The sequence below is a fragment of the Rhinopithecus roxellana genome, chromosome 20 (assembly GCF_007565055.1).
Source record: "Rhinopithecus roxellana isolate Shanxi Qingling chromosome 20, ASM756505v1, whole genome shotgun sequence".
In the NCBI taxonomy this organism is placed as follows: Eukaryota; Metazoa; Chordata; class Mammalia; order Primates; family Cercopithecidae; genus Rhinopithecus; species Rhinopithecus roxellana.
In genome coordinates this window covers 25187610-25206682 of record NC_044568.1, presented here as the reverse complement: position 1 = coordinate 25206682, position 19073 = coordinate 25187610, and the positions used below count along the sequence as shown (strand labels likewise).

At 55.6% G+C, this 19073-nt stretch overlaps 2 protein-coding genes across 4 annotated transcripts; both read right to left on the bottom strand.

Moving 5' to 3' along the window:
* Positions 1 to 2272: 2272 nt before the first annotated feature.
* NRN1L (neuritin 1 like) lies at positions 2273 to 6145 on the bottom strand. 2 transcript variants are annotated; one of them, XM_030924628.1, is made up of 3 exons: positions 5853 to 6145; positions 4953 to 5085; positions 2273 to 2461 (listed from the first exon to the last, which is right to left on the bottom strand). In XM_030924628.1, the coding sequence occupies exons 1-3, from the start codon at positions 5941 to 5943 to the stop codon at positions 2404 to 2406; spliced, it is 282 nt and encodes a 93-aa protein (XP_030780488.1). In that variant the 5' UTR covers positions 5944 to 6145; the 3' UTR covers positions 2273 to 2403. The 2 variants fall into 2 exon arrangements, with proteins under 2 accessions (XP_030780488.1, XP_010353374.1); XM_010355072.2 differs by lacking the exon at positions 2273 to 2461 and adding an exon at positions 4439 to 4833 and having other exon boundaries at positions 5853 to 6142.
* A 199-nt stretch (positions 6146 to 6344) lies between these two features.
* Positions 6345 to 18785, bottom strand: EDC4 (enhancer of mRNA decapping 4). 2 transcript variants are annotated; one of them, XM_010355073.2, is made up of 30 exons: positions 18460 to 18717; positions 18230 to 18265; positions 15088 to 15244; positions 14589 to 14700; positions 14217 to 14316; positions 13782 to 13971; positions 13532 to 13679; positions 13343 to 13447; positions 12916 to 13025; positions 12748 to 12831; positions 12560 to 12655; positions 12352 to 12454; positions 12054 to 12234; positions 11882 to 11954; positions 11688 to 11779; positions 11417 to 11604; positions 11217 to 11341; positions 10972 to 11125; positions 10188 to 10621; positions 9998 to 10102; positions 9761 to 9913; positions 9645 to 9681; positions 9333 to 9510; positions 9069 to 9224; positions 8850 to 8965; positions 8248 to 8413; positions 7977 to 8163; positions 7665 to 7884; positions 7116 to 7279; positions 6345 to 6893 (listed from the first exon to the last, which is right to left on the bottom strand). In XM_010355073.2, the coding sequence occupies exons 1-30, from the start codon at positions 18539 to 18541 to the stop codon at positions 6701 to 6703; spliced, it is 4245 nt and encodes a 1414-aa protein (XP_010353375.1). In that variant the 5' UTR covers positions 18542 to 18717; the 3' UTR covers positions 6345 to 6700. The 2 variants fall into 2 exon arrangements, with proteins under 2 accessions (XP_010353375.1, XP_010353376.1); XM_010355074.2 differs by lacking the exon at positions 18230 to 18265 and having other exon boundaries at positions 6349 to 6893; positions 18460 to 18785.
* Between the last annotated feature and the right edge of the window lie 288 nt (positions 18786 to 19073).

Below are 19073 nucleotides of genomic sequence, written 5' to 3'. Positions count from 1 at the left end.
ATTTAATAACGGGCTTTGTATCTTGCTTCTGTAATATGCTTCCCCCCGCAAAGATCTCCTCCTGCCCCACAAAATGCTTAAAAGGTAACTTAACTCTCTGTTCAGGGCTCAGTCCTTCGGATTTTAATCCGACTGGGCCGATGCACCTAAATAATTAATAAATATCCTCCTGAACCCCATTGGTCTCTCTGATTCCTTAAAATCCCTCTATACCTCAGCCTCCCAAATAGCTAAGTCTACAGGCACGCACCACCATGCCTGACTTGCTTTTTTTTTTTTTTTTTTTGAGACAGAGTCTGGCTGTGTCGCTCAGGCTGGAGTGCAGTGGCCGGATCTCAGCTCACTGCAAGCTCCGCCTCCTGGGCTTACGCCATTCTCCTGCCTCAGCCTCCCAAGTATCTGGGACTACAGGCACCCGCCACCTCGCCCAGCTAGATTTTTTTTTTTTTTTTTTTTTTTTTGAGACGGAGTCTCGCTCTGTCGCCCAGGCTGGAGTGCAGTGGCCGGATCTCAGCTCACGGCAAGCTCCGCCTCCCGGGTTTACGCCATTCTCCTGCCTCAGCCTCCCGAGTAGCTGGGACTACAGGCGCCAGCCACCTCGCCCGGCTAGCTTATTTTTTGTATTTTTTAGTAGAGACAGGGTTTCACCGTGTTAGCCAGGATGGGATTTTTGTATTTTTTAGTAGAGATGGGGTTTCACCGTGTTAGCCAGGATGGTCTCGATCTCCTGACCTCGTGATCCGCCCGTCTCGGCCTCCCAAAGTGCTGGGATTACAGGCTTGAGCTACCGCGCCCGGCCTTGCTTATTTATTTATGTATTTTGAGACGGAGTTTTGCTCTTGTTTTCCAGGCTGGAGTGCAATTGCATGATCTCGGCTCACTGCAACCTCTGCCTCCCAGGTTCAAGCGATTCTCCTGTCTCAGCCTTCCAAAGTGCTGGGATTACAGGTGTGAGCTATCGCGCCTGGCCTAATTTTGTATTTTTAATAGAGAGAGGGTTTCTTCATGTTGGTTAGGCTGGTCTCAAATTCTCCTCAACCTCAGGTGATCCGCCAGCCTCAGCCTCCCAAAGTGCTGGGATTACAGGCCTGAGCCACCACGCCTGGCCTATTTGTTGAGACAGGGCCTTAAGTGATCCTCCCACCTCAGCCTTCCAAGGTGCTGGGATTATAGGCATGGACCACTGCGCTGGGCCATAAGCCTCATTTTTCCTTTTCTTTTTCTTTTTTCTTTTTTGCGATGGAGTTTTACTCTTGTTCAGGCTAGAGTGCAATGGCATGATCTTGCCTCACCGTAACCTCTGCCTTCCAGGTTCAAGCAATTCTCCTGCCTCAGCCTCCTGAGTAGCTGAGATTATAGGCATGCACCACCACACCCAGCTAATTTTTTGTATTTTTAGTAGAGACAGGGTTTCTCCATGTTGGTCAGGCTGGTCTCGAACTCCCGACCTCAGGTGATCCACCTGCCTCAGCCTCCCAAAATGCAGGGCTTATAGGCATGAGCCACCACGCCTGACCCATGAGCCTCATTTTTCTTAGCTATATAATAAGGTTAGCTCCGTGCTTGTAATCTCAACACTTTGGGTGGCTGAGGGAGGAGGATCATTTGAGGCCAAGAGTTCAAGACCAGCCTAGGTGACATAATGAGACCCTGTCTCTGCAAAAGTATAAAATTAGCTGGGTGTGGTAGCACAGACCTATAGTCCTAGCTACACAAGAGGCTGAGGCTGGAGAATCGCTTGAGCCCAGGAGGTCAAGGCTGCAGTGAGCCAGGATTGGGTTGCTGCACTCCAGCCTGAGTGACAGAATGAGACTTTGTCTCAAAAAATAAAATAAAGGCCGGGTGCAGTGGCTCACGCCTGTAATCCCAGCACTTTGGGAGGCCGAGGCGGGCAGATCACGAGGTCAGGAGATCGAGACCATCCTCGCTAACACGGTGAAGCCCCGTCTCTACTAAAAACGCAAAAAATTAGCCGGGCATGGCGGCGGGCACTTATAGTCCCAGCTACTTGGGAGGCTGAGGCAGGAGAATGGCGTGAATCCGGGAGGCGGAGCTTGCAGTGAGCTGAGATTGCGCCACTGCACTAACAGAGCGAGACTCCGTCTCATAAATAAATAAATAAATAAATAAATAAATAAATAAATAAAAATAAAAAAATAAAATATAAGCGGGGGGGGGGGGGTCATAATCCTGACCTTACAGAGTTGTTGTGAGGGTTAAAAGTAATATGAATTCCAGGTTGATGGCACTCAGAAATCTACAAACACTCCTGTTTTACAGACATTCAGTGCATTAATTAACAAATATTTATTGAACCCTTACTATGTGCTGGTTTGGGCTCTGGAGAAGAGCAGGAGGGAGGTCCTTAGGTGAAGAGATACATTAATGCAGAGGGGACTGGATTCAGGACATCCATCCCTCAGGCTTTCTCAGAACAATAAGGAACTCCTTGTCCACAGTGCTTCAAATGTGAGAAACACCATCACCATAATGCTCTGGCCTGGGCAGCTGTGCCCAGGGCCCAGCCAGCTTGGCTATCAGCCCACCCCTCTCCTCCAGCTCTAGGATAAAACACACAAAGCCCTTAAGCCCCTGGCCAGAGAGCAGATTCTTTCCTCCCTCCCCAAGCCCCACTCTATTCCATGGAAGACTAAGGACTTAGAGAGCAAAAACCAGGGGAAAAGTAGGTCACAGCAGGAGGATGGTAATCTCCCTGATGGCTGGCCAGAACAGCCAGGCCCCTGCTCCTGGTCATCCAAGACCAGCTCTGGAAGCCTTCTGGGGTATACAGCCCCAGCACCATCCTTCCTAGCAGTATGCCCAGGGTAAAGGTGCCACCCCAAAATGACACACCTCCACAGTGGGGTCATTCTCAGTCCAAGCTCTTGCTGACTGTTGCGCTACCCATGCTGGACTTAAGAGTTCTATCTTTCATTCCACACCCTCCCACAAGTGCACCCTTTATATCCAGCCCTAGGATGGATGCTAGAGACACAACGAGGATTGTGACAAAAAGGACTTCCTGCCCTTGGGGAATCCACAGTGGGGAATTCTGACCTGTACCTAGACAATAACAAGCTAGTGCTATCAGGAGCTGTGTGGACCTAGAGGAGCCTTCTGATTCAGCTTGTAGTCAGGGTTAGGGAATAGTTCCTAGAGGAGGTGATACTACAAGAGTGAGCCACTGCGCCCGGCTGAGTTTTTCAATTTAGAAAGTAAAGAATAAGGCCGAACATGGTGGCTCATGCCTGTAATCCCAGCACTTTGGGAGGCCAAGGGGGTCAGATCACCTAAGGTCAGGAGTTCGAGACCAGCCTGGCTAACATGGCAAAACCCATCTACTAAAAATACAAAATTAGTTGGGCATGGTGGCGGGCACCTGTAACCCCAGCTACTAGGGAGGCTGAGGCAGGAGAATTGCTTGAACCTGGGAGGTGGAGGTTGCAGTGAGCCAAGATCGCGCCACTGCATTCCAGCCTGGGTGACAAGAGCAAGACTCCATCTCAAAAAAAATAAATAAATAAAAAATAAAGTGAAGGGAGCGATAATATAAGTCAATGAGGAGACTATAGCAGTGCCTCTGTAAACCGTGGTGTGATGGCTTGGAATAGGATCCTGACAGTGGTGGGAGAAGGCTGATCAGAAGAAGGTCCCACCCCCAGAAGGCTTCCTCCTTCCTCAGATTCTGCCTAGCTGATTTTGCTCTTCCTTTCCACCGGTATGAAGAGGGGCTCCTCGCACACCACATGCTGTCATTCCACGGCTTCCAGAAAGCCTTCTGCAATTGTTTTGACAACACACCGCCTACCTCTTCTCAAAGAACAAGGTTGTGGAGAGCAGAGGCGAGAGGAACCCTTACAGTGACCCCAGTTTTTGCCACTTCAGGTCCTATCAGGGGCTTGAATGTGGACTTCAACAGAGGCTCCCCACCTTCTAGAACAGGCCTCCTTCAGATAGACCAGAAACCCAGAGGAAGGGACTGAGCACACAGTCTGTGCTGTGCCTTGAAGGCTGAGGTGACAGGCAGAGAGAGGAGGAGGTGAAATGGTCAGGAGCCCAGAGGCTGGGAAGGGGGTGGAGCTGAGATCAAGGGCACTTCACCAGCTCACCTGGCCCCCAGGGGCTGGGATGGAAGGGGTAGGCAGTGCTAGGAGTGCAGGGCTGAGACCCCGCCCTCCCGACCCCAGCCAGCACAGGAAGGTAGAGGAAGACTGTGCATTCCGGCAGATCTCCGGTCTCCACTGGAGGAGCTCTTGGGACCTGCACGAAATGGAAAGCTTTGCACTGCCACTGGGAAACCAGTGTTTGTAAGGAGGAAGATTGAGTCCCCTGTGGTGGCCCTCAGCCCCGCCCATTCCATCCAAGCAAAGGATCCGTTTCTGGGAGTCCCTGGCCCCAGCCAAGCAAGGCCGCAGTCAGGAGAAAGGAAGGAGCTTAGTACAAATATAAATACCTTTAATGAAAAGCCCTGCTGCGCTCTGCAGAGCCTGGACAACCACCGCCAGGGAAGGGCTGGAGGCACAGGCACTGCCACCTGACCCGATAGGCTAGGCCAGAGGCCCCAGGAGGTAGGTCAGAGCCAGAGCAGCTGCCAGCAGTGGGGGCGCAGGGACCATGGGGAGTGCAGGTGCTGCAGCTGGCAGTGTCTCCTGGTTGGTTTCGGAGCCTGTACCGTGCTCCTGAACATGCACCGGGGCGCTGCACAGAGTGTGCAAGTTATTCGGATGGGGGGCCCGGCGAGCTTCTTGCTGTAGTGATTCCCACACTGCAGCTGCCTCCTCCGGACAGCCCAACAGGACCCGAGAGGCACAGGCATGGAAGTCATTCCAAGATCTGTTAAGGGAGTGGGATTAGGGGGATTAGGTGAGGCAAGGAGATTTTGGTTTGGGAAATAAAAGGTTCAGTCCCCAATGGTGGCACAGGTTGGGCCACTGCCTCGCACCCGCTGGTACCTGCAGATGGTCTCCAGCTCACCTCCGCGGCCCATGCCGTCCCCCAAGCGGATGAGACACTCGGCGAAGCCCTGGTATATGGTGTCACAGCGGTTTGGGCCCGCTGCAGCTGCTGCCAGGGGAGGTACAAGGACTAGAAGTGGGGTGGGGGTGGGGGAATGGTAGATAGGATGAGCCAGGGCTCTCCCCCAGCCCCCAGGGGGCTTGTTTACCTGGGAGCATTCTGGGGATGTGACTCAGCGGAAAAAGGGTGCCCCAAGGAACTAAAGGGCAAATCTGGGGATTACCTACCCAGGCCCCCTTCAAGGTAAGACCCAGACTGGGATTTGCACAGGGGGAGGGGATGTTGTGTCCCCCAAGTCAGCCCTTCCTCTGAGCTTCTGGGGCCCCAGGTGGGATCAGGAGGGTTCACGTGAAGGAATCAGGACAGGGTGGAGGGGAGGGTGGTCCAGAGGCCCGGGACTAGAAACAGGTGCATCTCTCTGCGGTTTAGACAAGCTTTGCTTGGCCCTCCAAACTCTCTCTAAAGATAGGTATTTTTGGAGAGACAGGGCAGGATGCAGAGGTATTGGGATCCAGGCCAGACCCTCAGAGAGGACTTAGGGATCCTATGACTAATCTATAAGTCCTGCCATTGGCATGTCTCCCTTTATCATAAGAGGGGATGCAAATTTTGGAGTCCTTCCCCCATAACTAGGGCTGTTTGTGCCTCTCACTTTCTGTCCTGAAGTCACCAGCACACCTTCCTGGAGCCCTTGCAACTCTTCTCCACCCTGGTGCCCAGTGTTCCCACACACCCTATGCCCAGTCTGGCCTGGCTGGGTGAGAAGGGGGTGTGGCCCGGGCCCCGGACCACACCGAGGGGCAGCAACAGCAACGGCCTCACCGAGGGGCACTCACCGAGGGGCAGCAACAGCAATGGCCTCAGGGCACGGGGTGGTTGCCAGCAGCAGCTGTGGCTGCAGCAGCGGCACTGGCAGCGGCGCATCATCCCTGGCTGAGAGCCTAGTGCGGGAGCTAGCTGCTTGGAGTGCAGCCCGTCCGCCCAGCCCCCGGAGGGAGGGACGGTGATTGGATGAAAGCCGGGGGTGGGGCTCCGAACCCAGCTGGCGGCTCCGCCTCCAACACCCAAATGGGAAAAGGAGCGAGAAGGGACCTCAGAGAGCAGAAATTCCCAGGAGCACAGGCTGGTGCTGAGCAGGCCCCTGGACCTTCACCCCATTAAAGGAGGGAGAAGGGAGATCTGGGAAGGCAGTTGGAGCAGATGAGTGGGTAACCCCGCCCCTTGGCTGGGTTGGCCTAGACAGAGCTCCACAGGGAAGAGAGGGCAGGGAACGAACAGAGGGCAGTTATGAGAGTCACACCAAAGACAAACCAAAAGCACACATATACTCCATTTTATTCCAAAAGCATTTAATTGAATTTCTCAGTATTTTTCAAAAACAAAAAGATCCAAATTAGAGGTAAAAAGGAACATGGAAAATTCCACTCAAGTGGTGTCACGATCTCAGGGTCATGCTCCAGGCATGGCAGAACCCAAGCAGGCCCAATACCTGCCCTGGGCCCAGCCTAAACCTTCTGACTACCACACCCTGTAGACCACAGCCAGTGCTCCCTGCTCCCTGACCCCCAAACACCCCAGAGATGGGGGCCTGAGCAGGTAAAGGCCAGCCGTGACCCTGCCTCGGCCTAGGCCTGTCTGATGGCCTTCAGTGCCATCCCACCCCTGGGCAAGGCAGGCTTAGCAGCTAAGGGAGGCTGGGGGTCACAAGACCATGCAGCATGAGGCTGAGACGCCGGGCCGCTTTGCCAAGTGAGTTGTGTGGCTCAGCCTGCAGGAACTGAAAAAGCTTTTGGCGCACCTGGGCCATAACGGAGCCCATGTGGTCCCGAGTGATGGGGTCACTGTGGTCCAGATGCATCACGGCCTCTTCCAGGTAGCTGGGGATGGGGGAAAGGACAGGTTACAGGTGGGCAACAGCAGATGGGAGCGCCCCCTGGTGGCACTGAAGCCCAGAGGGAACCCTCTGGGTGAGGGCAGAGAGGATTGGTGGAGAAAATTAGGGAGAGGATTAAGGCAGAAGTAGGTGTCAGCTTCAAACTGCTCACTCCCACTCCCCCACTCCCCAGCTCATCTCCCCATTCCTGGCTGCCCCCACTTACCTGAGCTTGAGGTCAGTTCGAGTGCCAAGGTCAGATGCCAGCTGCTGGATGAGGGAAAGGAGCACAGGCTGAGAGAGTGGGCAGGGTGGCTGCCCAAAAACCTGGGCTGGGTCCACAGTTTCACACACATACAGCACCAGGTTCAGGTCAGCAGCTGTCAGTGCCTGGAGGAGAAAAAAGCAGCAGTGTTTATAGCAAATATCAGGATGGAATGTCTGCTTATCTGAACTGTGTGGCCTGAGGGAGGATGACCACAGGGTGCGCTAGTGAGGGCTCCAAAGGGACTCAGAGAGAGCCCCGCAGGGTTGTATAGTTACCCTAGGGGATTGGGAAATGGTTCCTGAGAAGGGTAGTTGTAAAGCAAGGTGGGCTAAGTGGGAAGAAGGGGGTCCAGGAAGAGGAAGCAGCAGGGACAATGGCCTGGAGGCCAAAGGGAACCAAGAACAGTCTGCTGGGGCCAGAAAGTGCAAAGCTGGTGGGTGGAATGTATGGTGTGTGGGCCTTGTCAAGAGACACGTGACCCTTACCAGGGCCTAACGCCTATCGTACCTGCTGGAAGGCCTGATTGAGGTGGCCCTGCTGCAGCAGCTGCAGGATATGGGCTTGCTGCGCCTGGCAGTCAAGATGGGCAGAGGGGACAGGTGTGCCAGCAGCTGAGCGCATGGCCTGCATGATGCTGGAGGTGACGGCGGCCTGCTGCTCCTTGAGCGCCACACTCACCTCACCCTTGACGATGCGCTGTACCTGTGCTAAAATGGACTCCTGAAGGCTGCAAAGGGAAGTGAGTGAGGTGAAGTGGACAGGGAGCCCAGTCTGGCCTTTCTCAAGCCCACCACCTTGCCCAGTACTCTGCCCACACACCTGCCCACAGCCACATGCAGCTGGTGCTGCACCTCCGCCCGAACACTGCTGGCCACAGTGGCTGCCATCTGCTCAGTGGCACTCTGCAGTGTGCTGACCAGGCCCCGCAGCTGGGCCAGCACAGGCTCCCTGGCCTCCTGTTCCCGTGCCTTCCGGCTCTTCATGTGGCTTTCTAGCTGCTGCAAGTCTGAGGGGTGACCACAGGGACTATAAGAGGAACAGTAGGAAAGAGGATAACCCTTCCCACCTTGGGCCATATGACCCCACTCACATTCCTGTGTCCCCAGTCGGAAGCTATCATTGATCTGCTGGAACATGGCCTGGCAGCTCTTCTCAAAGGCCGGCAGCACCACACTCTGGAAGGCTTCCCGGTAGGCCGCCTGCATCGGCCCCTGTAATGTGTCTGCAGCTGCTCGGGCGATGGCATCAGTCAAGTTCTGGGGTTAGAAGGGGGAGCCAAGTTGAAAACCTGAGCCTGCTGGGCGCAGTGGCTCACACCTGTAATCCTAGCACTTTGGGAGGCCGAGGTGGGCAGATCACGAGATCAGGAGATCGAGACCACCCTGGCCAACATGGTGAAACCCTGTCTCCACTAAAAATACAAAAATTAGCTGGGTGTGGTGGCGTGCGCCTGTAGCCCCAGCTACTTGGCAGGCTGAGGCAGGAGAATCACTTGAACCCGGAAGGCGGAGGTTGCAGTGAGCTGAGATCGCACCATTGCACTCCAACCTGGGAGGCAGAGTGAGACTCCATCTCAAAAAAAAGAAAAACAAAAACAAAACAAAAAAAAAGAAACCTGAAAACCTGAGCCCAACTTGGCCTGACTAGGCCCAGGAACAACCACCTCCACCCACATCTTGGGCCCTATAGCACCTTGGACTTGAGCAGCTTAGAGATGTTCTCTTTCATGCTGCCCTCCACAGCTGTGAGCTTGGTAGCCACTGAGTTGCTCAGTTGGCCTGCCATAGGCTCCAGACTCCTTGAGACACCTGGCAGAGGGGAAGAGGGGGAGGTGGAGCCATGAGAAGAAGCTTGACAGGTACCTCCACTCCCACCTGAACCACCCAAAAGGAGTCTGCATGCAAAACTCACATGGAGGGACTGTCTTCTTGATCTCATCCCGTATGCTGCGCTCTAGCCGCCCAGCTACAGCTGAAGACAGTGCTTGGGACAACTGCTGTGTCAGCTGCTCTTGCAGCTGCCCTCCCCGCTGCTGCCCCTCAGCCAGTGCTCGCTCCAGCCGCCGCTCTGCGCCGTAGCTAAGGAACAGGCCTGGAGCAGGTCGTGTACTCCTTCCCAGGCCAAGAATGCTGCCCCCATCCCTATGCCATGTTGTGCTACCAGTCTCAAGGATACGCTCCTGCTCGTGCCGGGTCTCAAGGGCACGTTCTACGTGGCCTGTGACTGTGCTCTGCAGGCCTTCGAGTTGGGTACACAGACGCTGCAGCAGCTCTTCTTGGCTGTGCCGCAGCTCTGCCAGCTCTCTCTGCTGTTGCCAAATTAGCGCTGGCCAGTCCTCAGGGGGCTCTGCCACCTATCAATAGCACTGACAGTCACATGATGCCTGCCCCACCCATCCCCACACACCAGACCAGGGAATGGCCCAGAGCCCTTCTCCACCCCCGCAGAGGGAAGTTCCACAAGTACAAAGTGGGCTCGTTCACTTACCTGGTGCTCTGTGAGCCGGGATCCCATGGCTGCATCCCTGCCATAGGTGAGAAGCACCTCAGGCTACGTCAGGCAGCCTGGAGACCACCCTCTCCCTCCCTAGGATTCCTCCCTACCCATCATCCTTCTTGCTTTTCCTTTTGAGCTTGGGTGAGGTTCGAGGGGATCCCTTGGTCTTCCAGTCCTTGGCAGGCAGCCGTGGAGCAGGAACTTTGGTGCCAAAGCCTCCTGAAGCAGAGGCAAGGCTGGCCACCTCATCATCATGGTCACTGTGGGAAGGGGAAGGAGGAGTAAGCCTCTGCCCACTTGCTGCCCATCCCCCCATGAGAACAATGGTATAGAGTGGCACCCACCTTTGCTCAGCACTGGCATCCTGACTGTCACGTTGCTGCAGCAGGTGATATGGTGGTCGGTGGAAGGCCAGGCTCTTGTGCTTTTCCTGAAGGCCATTCCTGGGGCTGGAAGGACAGGCCAACTCAGCAGAGGATGAATCTATCTGAAGTCCCTCCTGCTAACATACTTTTCCCCTCCCAAGCTCCTCACCTTTCTGCCAGGGTGCTGCAGGTCTCACGAGTAATGTCAGGTGCTGTGGGCCAAACCTGACTGTCAGGAGTCGAGGCCTCCTGGGTCAAGGCTACCTCCAGGAGGGAGGGTGTACTATGCCGATCTCCATCCCCAGGGCCTCCATCAAGGCCAAGCTGGGGGCCGAGCTCAGGCCCTGGCCGGGGCCGTGGGGACAGTAGGTGCAGTGCTGAGGCGGCTGAAGCCATACTGTCTGGCTCGAGGCCCTCTGGTGCAGAGGAGCCAAAACCACGGGACAGGGCCTCAGATGCAATCTCAGGGATGTCCTGGGACAGGGCAGTGGAAGCTGAGGAGATGACATCAGGGGAACGGGTGCGGCTAGGGGAGGCTTGTGGTAGCCCCAGGGGCTCCACTTCCTGCAGCTCCAGGGACAGTGCAGAGGCGGCAGTAGGCACCTGAGGTGGGCCAAAGATGGGGGCTTAAGTGACAGGAGGTGAGGCAGGGATGGGGGCACAGACACGAGGCATTAGTATTAGTAGTAATGAGAGACGGGGCAACAGGGTCAAAAGGTCAAGTGGGGATACAGGTCAAAAACAAGGCCACAGCCTAGAAGAGGAGGTGGGGACAGAGAGGCTAAGAAGACACCCACCAAGAAACACAAGAGGGTGAAATGACCTCAGGGAAACATGGACCATGTCGGGTAGAGCAGGATCAGCAGCAGGGGGGTCGGGAGGAGCCCACCACCTACCTTCCTTGCTGCCGCCCACCTGCTCCCCACACTTCACACACACACCCATTCACACACCTGGCCTGGCCCCTTGGGAGTCAGTTTGTCGGCTGGGGCTGGGAGCAGGCCAGGCAGGAGGCCGCGTGGGCTTGCCTGCAGGCTGCCGCTGCTGCTCATTGTCAGGCTGCCATCCAGCTGCAGCTTGGTGCTCAAAGTCAGCTCCTCAGGTGGCCTGGTGGGGGAAGGTTGAGATGTCAGCAGCCAGAGCTTGGCATCATCTGGTACCAGCCCCTGCCATCCTCCATCTCTGACCCTTGCCTCACCTGGTCAAGGAGGGGTCCACAGCTGAGGTGCTGCTCATGGCAGACACAGCTGTAAGGGAGCTGCTGCTGCTGCTGCTGCTGCTGCTGCTGCTACCACTGCTGCTGCTGCTGGGAGAGGCAGTGATCTGGGGAGATGCAGGGAATAAGGCCTGTGGCCTATGGCTGAGGCATTCCCAGGTCCCCCTACCTTGGGAGAGTACCTGCTGCAAGGAGGCGCTAGGTGTCATGAAGGCGTCAGGTGTCATCAACTTGGGCTTGGTCTCACTGCTCAGACTGAGGAAGTTGGCGGGTGCAGGCAGCTCCACGATTCGTCGGAGGTCAGGCTGGGAGCCGTGAGCGGCTGACCCCAGGCCGTCAGAGCCCAGTTCAGGCCGAGACTCTCCAAATGCTGCAGGGCAAGTTGCCACTTGAGTCAGATCTCAGACCCTGGTCAGTCCAACTTACCCTACCTCCCTCTCACGCCTTACTCACTAAAGTCCTCGTGGGCAGTGTGGGTGGGGAGTGGGGCCACCACATCAGGGTTCAGCTGTGGCTGGAAGCGGATCTGCACATCTTGCAGTGCCCTGCAGGAAAAGAAGGGGGAGAATAAAGTGCTCCAAGGGCAAGGATCAGTAGAGTGGAGACAGACACAGACAGGGCACTGATGGGCCTCCCCAAACACTCACTTAGTATGCACACAAAAGAGCTTGATGAGCACACCGGCCGCAGACTCCATGGCACCAGCTCCGTGGGTACCATCTGAAAGGAGAGTGTGGATGATGAAGCCCCTGGCCCTCTCTGTGCCTCCACAACCCCCTAGATATATGGACACACAGCTCTGACCCTGGGGCAGCTCACCAGCACCCAGGCTGTCATTTTCTTCTTCGGCAGGCAGCACCTCAGTGTGCCGCAGCCGGCAGCGACTCACAACCTGGATACCGAAGCTCAGCACAGGGTGGGTGAGCAGGAACTCCGAGATGGAGCTGAAGCAGGCATGGCCCTCTTCCTGGTTCTGCAGCAGCTCCATCACATAGAGGACCTGCACAGGCAGAACGTTCCTAGCTGAGCTCAGAGGCTAAGGGCTGCAATGCGCCACCTGCCCCCCGGCCTTCCTCTATAATCCCAGCTCTGCCCAGGGTACCCCATGGCAGCCTACCTTCCGTTGCACATCGCTGAGAATCAGGTATTCTGCTGAGAGGTCCAAGCAAACCTTGAGGCTAGGGGGCACACTCACTGAGCTGAAGATATCTGGGGAGAAGCTAGAGAGCCACAAAGCAGAGTGAATGAGGCTGAGAACTGAAGGAAGCCACATTCCCAACCCTGCTGCCCCTGCCCAGTCCCCCAGCCTTCCAACCACTCCTTACCGAATAGTCTGCAGGCAGGTCCAGGACACCGTACACCACATCTTTAGCTCTCGGTTCTGGTCAGCGCCAGTAATAAGGAACCTCCAGAAAGGAACACTGCAAGGCAACAAGGTACTGACTGGCTGGCTGAGCCCCCTGCTGGGAGCCATGGTCCAGCCCACCACCCACTAGGCTGCCCACTCACTCACTCAGGGTCTTGTTTCTTATGGTTGTCACAGAACAGGAGGCAGGAGAGGGGCCGCCCATCATGAGGCTTCCACTCGTGCAGACACCTGCAGGTAGGCAGATGAGGGGCCTGAGTGAGTAGTCCGGTCGGCTACCTCAGGAGGATCCTGGTCCCTGAGGCCCTGCCTTACCTTGGCTCATCTTGCCCCTCAATGTAGATCTGCCAGAACTTGACATAGCCATCATGGCTCGCAGTAGCCAGCACAGTCCCATCAGGGGAGAGAGCTCCTTCACTGAGGCACTAGAAAGAACCCAAATAGCTTTGCTGACTAGAGTGAGAACAAGTCCCTTCCAAGTGAGAATGGTAATGAGCTGGGCTGACTCATGGTGGGACTGGCATGCTTGTGTGACTGACTGAATGAACAGGGTCCCTAGAGAAGGCCAGACCTGCAGGGTGCTGCGAGGTAAGGAGAAAACTGCACAGGCAAGGGCCACTTTGAGCTCAGAGTCCCCATGGGCAGAATGCTAGTAAAGCTGCCCAGACAGCTGTGGACATAGGGAACAGAGGATGGATATGAGGAAGGGGAGGGCAGGGAAGGCAGGAAGTCATAGGCTTACCGTGCTATGACCTTTTACCACAATGAAGCCCTGCTTGATCTGGCTGACATCCACAGGCCAGGTGCTATGGCTGGAGCGGAGCATGTCCAGGTCCCACACCTCAGCCTGGAAGGCACAGAGAGGTGAGTGTGCAGCCCATCCCCACACTATGGCTTCTCTGGTGCCTCCTCGCCATGCCAGCCCCCTCACCCGGTCTTCATGCAGCAGGGCCACCGTCGGGCTGCTCTCCTCACAGCAGTCCTCGCTCTCCTCAGGGATGAAGGGGCACCAGATGATCCTGCGAAAGTGGTTCAGTGGCGTGCCCTCTGGCTGCCGGATATGGACCAAGATCTCTTCTCTGAGCAGGGTGTTAAGGGCTAGATAGGTGAATGAAGAGGCGTGACACCCAAGCTCCGCCCACCCTTCTTCAGTCCCACCACCCACGGGAAGGAATGGATACTGAATTTTGCCATTAACCAGAGCCAAGCGCCACACGAACAGGTTGCCTGCCTCATCCAGGCAGGCCAGCTGTGGAGAGTTGAGGTGTGCAAAAGCCAGATCAGCCACACTGCCTGTGAAGCCCTTGAGCAAGGTCCGCTCCGAAGTGCTGACACTGATCACCCGCACCATGGCGGAGCCATTGTTGGCAGCTAGAATCAGGAAAGCAGTGGACCATGAGTACATATCCAGGCTCAGGCAGCAGCAGAGAAGCGCTGCCCCTGCCTGTCTCCCTGCCACCACTATAGTCTCAAGCTTGGTTTTCCCACCCAGCTCCCCAAGAGGCAGCATGGACAAACCTTCCATTGTACCCCTACGGCCTGAGTGGCCTGATGTTGGAACTGGCTCTGTTGGACGTCCAGCATAACATTCCTTCCTCCCCACTGTCTTTACTCACCCCGAATGGCATAGGCCAAGAAGGAGTTAGACACAGCAATCAGGTTGCCATAGTAGTACTTCTGCTCCCAGTCATACTTGGCGACAGGCTGAATTTTCACCTGAGAACCCAGGGTGAGAAAAGTCATGGAACTTCCCCAGAGCCTAGGTGGCCCCCAACATCCCTGGGGATGGGAGAGGATACAGATGCAAGTCCAGCTACCCACTGTTACCTCCTGGAGCCAGACTCCCACAGAGGCTTGGCACCCAGCCCTGGCTTCCTGAAACTAGGAAAATGTCAAGGTGGCCCCACAGGAACTGGCAGCATGAGGGAGACCGGAAAGGCTGGGTGTGCCCCTATACATTATATATGCCACAGCATTCTAGTACCTACCTTGTTGCTTCCCCGGGCCTTGCTTGAAATGCTAGAGTCACTGCTGGCCACAATCTCCACCTCCTTGGCCAAAATCCCAATGCAGGTGGAGCTATCATCTCCTGAGAGACAGCTGTGGGTAAGAGTGCAAAAACTTTGTCTCTTATTCACCTAAAGGCTCAATGGGCAGGGATGGGAGGAAGCGAGGACATAGCCAGCCTGCTGAAGGTATCTAGTCCAATGTCAGCTTTGCCTGGTCCACTGGCCCCAGACCCACAGCTCCGCTTGCTCACCTCCTTCCTTGGGAATGAGTCTACTTTCATTTTAAACCAGGTATCCAGGCCAAACCCTTGAACTTGTACTTGCCTCTCATCCTAGTGCAAGCTCAAGCTCCACCCCAGGTCATCTAGAGAGGAAGCAGCAGAGGCTGCTGGCCCTGCTCACTCCCCATCTCATGGCTTCAGCTAGGCAGACACCCCAAACACACCATCACCACCATTGTCATCTCCTAGGTACTCACATGACCTGCTTCTCTTGCAGGTTAATGGGTGGCATGGTCCGAAGACCAGTCTTATTTGTTGAGGTACCATCACCTGAGCAGAGCGGGTCTGGGACCAGAAGCCCATTGAGGTCCCCATTGTAGGCACTGGATGGCCGTGGGCTCTCTGCACTGGGGCCTGGGGACAGAGAGGGTCACTCTGATAAGGTTGCTCGACCTGCCCACAAGCTTCTCCCCTTGCAGAATTTCCTTCAAGAACTATGAGGTGTTCTAGGAACACTCAACTGAGCAAAGCATGTCCATGAGGAGGAGGGCCCTGTGTTCATCTCTCGTTCCATAAACACTGATGTATGCAGGACCAAGGATGAGCATGAGGCTCTTCTGCCTGGGGGAGGGGTACAAGCCATCAAGGACCCTTTGAGGCCAGTTAATACTCAGGTCTGGGTTACTACAGAACTCTGTGGACTCTGAGTGAGGGCATAGGAAGGGTCAGGAAAGACTTTATACAGCAGTTAATGTGGCCAGAACACACAAACACAGGAAGGATGGAGGGAAAACAAAGCTGCAGAGGCATCAGGTATGATGCTGTGGCACTTAGACTCTTCCCTGTGGGCCATGAGAACCATAGTTTCAAAGGGGAAGGGGACGTGGTCAGTTCTGGCCAGTGGAAGGGGACGTGGTCAGTTCTGGCCAGTGGGATGATTAAGATAGCAGGCAGAATGGTTGAGAATCTGGGTTAAAGAGATCAAGGCCTAGACCAATGTAGTGTCAAGAGTCTGGAGAGAAGATGGGCTCCTAAGGCATGGAAGGGCACTGGTAAGATGTGGAAGGGGCTGCCCCACACAGAAATGGCTCAGAAGAAGCTATCTTGGGTAAGTAAACACAGAACGCAGGGACATAAAGGAGCTGGACCAAAAGGAGAGAAACTATGGGACAGAGTGTGGAGTAAGGAAAGACAGCATTTCAGTTCTTTGCAACTGGCTGGGTTTCAAACGCTCTCATAGGCTCAGATACCACTTCCAAAATCCCCAAATGGCAAGGAGCCTATGGCTCCACATTCAGGAACATAGCAAGTTTCCAGTCACAACAGTCTTTCAGTTCTTTTGGCGCGATCCTGGCTCACTGCAACCTCCACCCTCTGGGTTCAAGCAGTTCTCCTGCATCAGCCTCCCAAGTAGCTGGGATTACAGCTCAGCTAATTTTTTTTTTTTTTTTAGATGGAGTCTCGCTCTGTTGCCCAGGCTAGAGTGCAGTGGCACGATCTCGGCTCACAGCAACCTCCGCCTCCCAGGTTCAAGGGTTTCTCCTGCCTCAGCCCCCCGAGTAGCTGGGACTACAGGCACATTCCACCATGCCCGACTACTTTTTTTTTATTTTTAGTAGGCGGGGTTTCACCATCTTGGCCAGGCTGGTCTCGAACTCCTGACCTTGTGATCCACGCGCCTTGGCCTCCCAAAGTGCTGGGATTACAGGCGTGAGCCACCATACCCAGCTTTTTTTTTTCTTTTGAGACGGAGTCTTGCTCTGTCGCCCAGGCTGGAATGCAGTGGCGTGATCTCGGCTCACTGCAAGCTTCGCCTCCCAGGTTCATACCATTCTCCTGACTTAGCCTCCCGAGCAGCTGGGACTACAGGTGCCCGCCACCACGCCCGGCTAATTTTTTGTATTTTTAGTAGAGACGGGGTTTCACCGAGTTAGCCAGGATGGTCTCGATCTCATGACCTTGTGATCCGCTCGCCTCGGCCTGCCAAAGTGCTGAGATTACAGGCGTGAGCCACTGTGCCCGGCCAATTTTTATATTTTTAGTAGAGACGAGGTTTCACCATGTTGGGAAACCATGTTGGCCAGGCTGGTCTCGAACTTCTGGCCTCAAGCAATCTACCCACTTCGGCCTCCCAAAGTGCTGGGATTATAGGCGGGAGACACCGCGCCCAGCCCTCAACAGTCTGAGTTCTGACCTGTTCCTCTAGTGAGAGGAGATAAGAAAGAGCTGCTTGGCAAACAAGGGAATCAAGTGCCAATCAATAAACAAAGGAGTTATAAGGAAAGCCTCCAGGCCACTTCATTCGGATCAGAGCCACTTTAGCTGTTCAGTGACAAGCTGACCACTCTCTCTTCCATGAAGGGTACCATGAGGACAACCAAAAAGCAGGCCCAGGCTGTACATGGTTGGCTATGTCAGGCTCTACCAAATCTCTGCGGAGTCTAGTCTGCAAAGCAGCTGAGCAGCAGGAGAGGTCCACGCCCAACTCATGAGTGAAGAGGGCACATACTCCAGGCCTGGCACAAAGGACCCAGTGGTCTCAGGCAGCAGATGGATTTTCTGAAAGTAGGGGTTAGTTGAATCCACCCCTAGTGAGCACCAGTGCCTGCTTCCAGAAGCAGCCAGTCTGGGCCTCCCAGCAGGTGTAAGAACAAGATCTGAGGAAACATCAGTTCTCCACTGTACACCCACACCGTCATCACCGGCCACTTCAGAGATCCCTAAACCTGTCAGTAAACTAGTGCCTCCACACGTGCTATTTCCTTTTCCTAATAGGTGGCTTCTACATACATGCCTTGGGTGCCTTTCCTGACATCCAAGACCCTGTTCACATTACCAGACCTAGCCCACTCTCCCCTCTCAGACCTGCACTCTGCACTCACCAGCCTCCACCCTTCCTATGCCCATCACAGTATCCAGACACTCCTCTCTTTCAATGACAACAGTATATTACAACCCTGTTAACTGTGTCTTGGGGAATCTTTGGAGGCAAGACTAGCTCTGAGGTATCATTAAGAGCCAAAGCGAAATATGAATGAATGGGAACCAATTAGGGCTTGCAGATATTTGTAGCCTAATTCAGTCAGGGTGGTGAGGTCTGTGGTTTGCCTTCATCCCAGAAAAAACACGGAATTGAGGCTGGACACCTTCCTCCTGGAAATCAGTTTCAGAACGGGAGGCCTGGAGTCTTTATTCCAGAGAGAAGGGCAAGTTATGGGGGGGACCGGCGGCTCTTCAGCATCGCGCTTAAGCCTAGGCCCAGAATTCCATATACGGAGCCCAGACCAGGCCTCTGAACCATGGCGAAAGGGAAGAGGAGCTAGGCCAGTCCCAGGAACACTCGAGACCTCGGGGCCAGGAAACCAGAGGGACCCAGCGGATTCAGAGAAGGGACCTCACCTTCAACCCAGACGTTGAAGGACGAAGCAGAACAGCCTGAGGACAAGATAGGGAGGGGTCACACCCAGGGGTCTGCGCCCTTCGAGGGGCACAGTCAATCCCCGTCCACCCTTACCCGCCGGGAGGATCCAGAGCTGGTCCTAAGGGAGCTGCGGGCCCCAAGGGCGGTTCAGACGCGCGCCGCCCTTTTGTCAGCTCGCCTGGGGCCCACCCCCGCAACCCCCGCTCACCGCCCGCGGGTCGGTCCAGCTTGAGGATGTCCCGCAGGTGCTGCGTGGCGTCCTCGATGTCGATGCTCGCGCAGGAGGCCATGAGCCCAGCGGCTGGCGCCCCGCCCGCACCGCGTTCGTTCCGCCGCCGCCGCCGCGCACCACCCACCCTCGCCCACCCGCGACGGGGCGAGACAGCAGGACGCCGGTCACTACACTCAGTCCACCCGCAGTTCGCAAACCACCGCCCACGCAGCGTCCCTTAGCCCCGCCAACCCCACCAACCGCCTCCACTTCCGGCCCCCACTAGCCGAGGCTCCCGGAACCTGCCAGGGACGGAGAAGAAAGGTTCCGGGCTGGGGGCGGAAGCCTAAACCCCTCCCGTAGCCCGTCCCCCTCGGCGGCCCCGCCCCTGTGCCCGCGAGGTCAGGGAAGTTCCACAGGGATGAGGTAAACGTCCACGCACTGGGCCACCCAGAACCCTACTCGACTCAGAAGCCGCCAGGTCCCTGCCCACTCCCAGAGAATGGACTCCGATGGTCTCATGACGGGGTCAACTCAGCCGCCCATGCTAAGGTCCTTCAGACCCCCAGAATATGCTGAATTGGCAGATGCCTCAGGTTCCCTTTGGAGAA

Coding starts and splice junctions, on each gene's coding strand:
- NRN1L (XM_010355072.2), bottom strand. CDS start 5,943: ATGATGCGCCGCTGCCAGTGCCGCTGCTGCAGCCACAGCTGCTGCTGG. Junction 5,086..5,852: donor ATTGCTGTTGCTGCCCCTCG/GTGAGTGCCCCT, acceptor CCCCACTTCTAG/TCCTTGTACCTCCCCTGGCA. Junction 4,834..4,952: donor GAGCTGGAGACCATCTGCAG/GTACCAGCGGGT, acceptor CTCCCTTAACAG/ATCTTGGAATGACTTCCATG.
- EDC4 (XM_010355073.2), bottom strand. CDS start 18,541: ATGGCCTCCTGCGCGAGCATCGACATCGAGGACGCCACGCAGCACCTG. Junction 13,026..13,342: donor TGGTAAAAGGTCATAGCACG/GTAAGCCTATGA, acceptor GGTTCTTTCTAG/TGCCTCAGTGAAGGAGCTCT. Junction 9,225..9,332: donor GACCCGGCACGAGCAGGAGC/GTATCCTTGAGA, acceptor GCTACGGCGCAG/AGCGGCGGCTGGAGCGAGCA.